The sequence below is a fragment of the Cherax quadricarinatus genome, chromosome 32 (genome assembly GCF_038502225.1).
Source record: "Cherax quadricarinatus isolate ZL_2023a chromosome 32, ASM3850222v1, whole genome shotgun sequence".
Taxonomy (NCBI): Eukaryota; Metazoa; Arthropoda; class Malacostraca; order Decapoda; family Parastacidae; genus Cherax; species Cherax quadricarinatus.
The window spans coordinates 9,698,438-9,704,437 of NC_091323.1; the positions used below are offsets into that span (position 1 = coordinate 9,698,438).

The following is a 6,000-nucleotide window of genomic DNA, read 5'->3' on the forward strand; positions in this document are numbered from 1 at the left end:
GTGTGTGTTTGTGTGTACTCACCTAATTGTGGTTGCAGGGGTCGACACTCAGCTCCTGGCCCCGCCTCTTCACCGAGTGCTACTAGGTCCTCTCTCTCCCTGCTCCATGAGCTTTATGATACCTCATCTTAAAGTATTGTATGGTTCCTGCCTCCACTACCTCATTTGCTAGACTATTCCACTTGCTGACAACTCTATGACTGAAGAAATACTTCCTAACATCCCTTTCACTCATCTGGGTCTTCAGCTTCCAATTGTGACCCCATGTTTTTGTGTCCCCTCTCCGGCACATCCTATCTCTGTCCACCTTGTCTATTCCACGCAGTATTTTGTATGTCGTTATCACGTCTCCCCTAACCCTCCTGTCCTCCAGTGTCGTCAGGCCGATTTCCCTTAACCTTTCTTCATAGGACATTCCCCTGAGCTCTGGAACTAACCTTGCCGCAAACCTTTGCACTTTCTCTAATTTCTTGACGTGCTTGATCAAGTGTGGGTTCCAAACAGGTGTTGCATACTCCTGTATGGACCTGACATACACGGTGTAGTGTCTTGAACGATTACTTACTAAGGTATAGGAACGCTGTTCTCAGGTTTGCCAGGCGCCCATGCTGCAGCAGCTATCTGGTTGATGTGTGCTTCCGGAGACGTGCTCGGTGTTATACTCACCCCAAGATCTTTCTCCTTTAGCGAGGTTTGCAGTCTTTGGCCACCTAGTCTATACTAAATTTAGAGCGACCGATTTTAAGTGTGTGTGTGTGTGCGTGTGTGTGTTTGTGAGTGTGTGTGCGCCTGCGAGTTTTAAAACGTATTACCTCATAAACCGAAGTAAGTTTGAGCTCATAGAAGAATGGCATGAAGACGACAGCAGACAAAGGTAAGGCAACATGGCCAGTGCAGATCACCCACCACTGCACACCGTGATAGTACGCCTCAGACGCACCTCCTGACCCACCAACACCAACACCAGGGATAAAACAGAAAAATATGAGTCAAAATTTGATCTGAAAATGGAGAAACTGTGAAACAGTTCACGTAAAAGGAATAATATCAAGATTAAACAAAAAATGTAAAACTGTAAAATGATTTAAGAAAAGTGCACAAAAACTGGATTTATAAAAAGTGAAACTATAAAACAGTTCATGGTAAAAAAAAAGTAATAAAATATATTATACAATGTACCTGATGCAAAATCATGTCAATGTGTGACAACAAAATAAACACACACTTAAGGAAGAACCTACTTAATTCTATATTACCTGTCTTTTTTATATGCCTACAATCTTTTCCACTATTCTTTCTTACACCAATCCTTCTCCTCATTCTTACTCGCTCTACTGCAAAGCAAAAATCATTTACCCAGAGATACTGAACATTTTTGGAGCATATTTCCTGAATTCTCTTGTAATGACTCGATACTAATAGCAAAATTATCTTACATGAGGATCTTTATTAGGTATACTGTTTGTGACTGTGAATAAATAGTTGGAGGACTTAAAAAGGCTTACTCAGAACGCTATGTTCCCTTCACACGACCGTTTGTTATTCACCGCTAAGAAAGCAATAGGAGTTGACAATAGGAAAACTTTTCGGTCTCTCTTGGATCATTATTTAAGACAGAAGATAATAAAAGACCCCACTGAACATATGGAGAAGACTTAGCTACAGTGTAGCTGCCTGTGTTTCTAAGTATGAAGGAAATGAACAAGAATACATTCTGCTAGAGCACATTTATTGAAGATGTATCGGTCCTTGGATCGTGACGTGATTAAGATCCTAAGGTCGAAACGTCTTCAAGTTATTGGTTGTCATTTGATTCTTATCTCATTCCGTCAAGATAGTTCGTACAGAGTTTGATTTCTACTATTAGAACAGCTACTACTGTCACTACCAACAGTAATGCTCTGTCAAGAACTGATACGTTGCCGTCTTTTCATTTCCATTCTGTTGATTAGTTGTGAATTGATTAGGACACACTAACCCAGGACGAGAATTGCGGAGACGGAGGAGGCCAGGAGGGACATGGAGACCGGGAAGCAGGAGAAGCTGCGGCTTCCCAGGAGGAACTCATCGTTGGTTTTATTGCGGCTCTTGACGGCGTAAAAGATGCCGATGGCCATCGAGGCCACCAGCATCCCGACGAAGACCAGATAGTCAGCCCAGGTGAAGCTGCCTTTCATCCCAGCTGACCAGTCGAACGTTGATTCCAACATTTTCTTCTTATTTTTTTCTCCTTTCTATCTTATTATATTTTTGTCTGGTTTTTAATTATTTTTATTTTCATTTAGTATTTTCATTCAGTTTTTATTCTCTTTTAATTTTATTCATAGGCTTCATTTTCACTCTTGTTGATGGTTAAGCATTTATTTTTAACACGTGAAATGTGCTACACTTAATCTTTCAGTTTTTAAATTATTTTTTCTGTAGCCACAGTTATTTTTTCATACTCGTCAATCTTCTTGCTGTGGAAAAAAACAAAATGTTTACAAGGAAAAAAGGAAAACATCCACAATACAGATAAAGAGAGTGAAGTTTTTTCACATGGATACTCTACGTAAACTTTGTCATCAAATAAATAGTGATAAACATTATAGGTAGTAGGTTGGTAGACAGCAACCACCCAGGGAAGTACTACCGTCCTGCCAGATGACTGTAAAACAAAAACCTGTAACTGTTTTGCATGATGGTAGGATTGCTGGTTTCTTTTTCTGTCTCATAAACACGCTAGATAACAGGGATATCTTGCTACTCCTACTTACACTTTGGTCACACTTCACAGACACGCACATGCATATATATATACATACATCTAGGTTTTTCTCCTTTTTCTAAATAGCTCTTCTTCTTTATTTCTTCTATTGTCCATGGGGAAGTGGAAAAGAATCTTTCCTCCGTAAGCCATGCGTGTCGTATGAGGTGACTAAAATGCCGGGAGCAATGGGCTAGTAACCCCTTCTCCTGTAGACATTTACTAAAAAAGAGAAAAAGAAAAACTTTATAAAACTGGGATGCTTAAATGTGCGTGGATGTAGTGCGGATGACAAGAAACAGATGACTGCTGATGTTATGAATGAAAAGAAGTTGGATGTCCTGGCCCTAAGCGAAACAAAGCTGAAGGGGGTAGGAGAGTTTCAGTGGGGGGAAATAAATGGGATTAAATCTGGAGAATCTGAGAGAGTTAGAGCAAAGGAAGGGGTAGCAGTAATGTTAAATGATCAGTTATGGAAGGAGAAAAGAGAATATGAATGTGTAAATTCAAGAATTATGTGGATTAAAGTAAAGGTTGGATGCGAGAAGTGGGTCATAATAAGCGTGTATGCACCTGGAGAACAGAGGAATGCAGAGGAGAGAGAGAGATTTTGGGAGATGTTAAGTGAATGTATAGGAATGTATAGGTAGGTAAGTTTGGGGTGCCAGGTGTAAATGATAATGGGAGCCCTTTGATTGAACTTTGTATAGAAAGGGGTTTAGTTATAGGTAATACATATTTTAAGAAAAAGAGGATAAATAGGTATACAAGATATGATGCAGGGCGAAATGACAGTAGTTAGTTGGATTATGTATTGGTAGATAAGGGACTGTTGAGTAGACTTCAGGATGTACATGTTTATAGAGGGGCCACAGATACATCAGATCACTTTCTAGTTGTAGCTGAACTGAGAATAAAAGGTAGATGGGATACAAGGAGAATAGAAGCATCAGGGAAGAGAGAGGTGAAGGTTTATAAACTAAAAGAGGAGGCAGTTAGGGTAAGATATAAACAGCTATTGGAGGATAGATGGGCTAATGAGAGCATAGGCAATGGGGTCGGTTTAAAAATGGAGTGTTAGAGTGTTCAGCAGAAGATTGTGGTTACAGGAAAGTGGGTGCAGGAGGGAAGAGGAGCGATTGGTGGAATGAGGATGTAAAGAGAGTAGTAAGGGAGAAAAAGTTAGCATATGAGAAGTTTTTACAAAGTAGAAGTGATGCAAGGAGGGAAGAGTATATGGAGAAAAAGAGAGAGGTTAAGAGAGTGGTGAAGCAATGTAAAAAGAGAGCAAATGAGAGAGTGGGTGAGATGTTATCAACAAATTTTGTTGAAAATAAGAAAAAGTTTTGGAGTGAGATTAACAAGTTAAGAAAGCCTAGAGAACAAATGGATTTGTCAGTTAAAAATAGGAGAGGAGAGTTATTAAATGGAGAGTTAGAGGTATTGGGAAGATGGAGGGAATATTTTGAGGAATTGTTAAATGTTGATGAAGATAGGGAAGCTGTGATTTCGTGTATAGGGCAAGGAGGAATAACATCTTGTAGGAGTGAGGAAGAGCCAGTTGTGAGTGTGGGTGAAGTTCGTGAGGCAGTAGGTAAAATGAAAAGGGGTAAGGCAGCCGGGATTGATGGGATAAAGATAGAAATGTTAAAAGCAGGTGGGGATATAGTTTTGGGGTGGTTGGTGCAATTATTTAATAAATGTATGGAAGAGGGTAAGGTACCTAGGGATTGGCAGAGAGCATGCATAGTTCCTTTGTATAAAGGCAAAGGGGATAAAAGAGAGTGCAAAAATTATAGGGGGATAAGTCTGTTGAGTATACCTGGTAAAGTGTATGGTAGAGTTATAATTGAAAGAATTAAGAGTAAGACGGATAATAGGATAGCAGATGAACAAGGAGGCTTTAGGAAAGGTAGGGGGTGTGTGGACCAGGTGTTTACAGTGAAACATATAAGTGAACAGTATTTAGATAAGGCTAAAGAGGTGCATTTATGGATTTGGAAAAGGCGTATGACAGGGTGGATAGGGGGGCAATGTGGCAGATGTTGCAAGTGTATGGTATAGGAGGTAGGTTACTGAAAGCAGTGAAGAGTTTTTACGAGGATAGTGAGGCTCAAGTTAGAGTATGTAGGAAAGAGGTAAATTTTTTCCCAGTAAAAGTAGGCCTTAGACAAGGATGTGTGATGTCACCGTGGTTGTTTAATATATTTATAGATGGGGTTGTAAGAGATGTAAATGCGAGGGTCTTGGCAAGAGGCGTGGAGTTAAAAGATAAAGAATCACACACAAAGTGGGAGTTGTCACGGCTGCTCTTAGCTGATGACACTGTGCTCTTGGGAGATTCTGAAGAGAAGTTGCAGAGATTGGTGGATGAATTTGGTAGGGTGTGCAAAAGAAGAAAATTAAAGGTGAATACAGGAAAGAGTAAGGTTATGAGGATAACAAAAAGATTAGGTGATGAAAGATTGAATATCAGATTGGAGGGAGAGAGTATGGAGGAGGTGAACGTATTCAGATATTTAGAAGTGGACGTGTCAGCGGATGGGTCTATGAAAGATGAGGTGAATCATAGAATTGATGAGGGAAAAAGAGTGAGTGGTGCACTTAGGAGTCTGTGGAGACAAAGAACTTTGTCCTTGGAGGCAAAGAGGGGAATGTATGAGAGTATAGTTTTACCAACGCTCTTATATGGGTGTGAAGCGTGGGTGATGAATGTTGCAGCGAAGAAAAGGCAGTGGAGATGTCATGTCTGAGGGCAATGTGTGGTGTGAATATAATGCAGAGAATTCGTAGTTTGGAAGTTAGGAGGAGGTGCGGGATTACCAAAACTGTTGTCTAGAGGGCTGAGGAAGGGTTGTTGAGGTGGTTCGGACATGTAGAGAGAATGGAGCGAAACAGAATGACTTCAAGAGTGTATCAGTCTGTAGTGGAAGGAAGGCGGGGTAGGGGTCGGCCTAGGAAAGGTTGGAGGGAGGGGGTAAAGGAGGTTTTGTGTGCGAGGGGCTTGGACTTCTAGCAGGCATGCGTGAGCGTGTTTGATAGGAGTGAATGGAGACAAATGGTTTTTAATACTTGACGTGCTGTTGGAGTGTGAGCAAAGTAACATTTATGAAGGGATTCAGGGAAACCGGCAGGCCGGACTTGAGTCCTGGAGATGGGAAGTACAGTGCCTGCACTCTGAAGGAGGGGTGTTAATGTTGCAGTTTAAAAACTGTAGTGTAAAGCACCCTTCTGGCAAGACAGTGATGGAGTGA

The 6,000-nt window shown here is 40.9% G+C and overlaps 1 protein-coding gene across 1 annotated transcript in view; it reads right to left on the bottom strand.

The window, feature by feature from the left end:
* The window catches only part of LOC128690089 (sodium-dependent multivitamin transporter-like), a 96,993-nt gene extending 94,545 nt beyond the window's left edge, over nt 1-2,448 (bottom strand). The window contains exons 1-2 of the mRNA XM_070090447.1: nt 1,979-2,448; nt 813-943 (exon numbers count right to left, since the gene is read on the bottom strand). Coding sequence (XP_069946548.1) covers nt 813-943; nt 1,979-2,210 — 363 coding nt within the window. The 5' untranslated portion in view covers nt 2,211-2,448. The remainder of the gene's footprint in view (nt 1-812; nt 944-1,978) is intronic.
* Nucleotides 2,449-6,000: the final 3,552 nt, after the last annotated feature.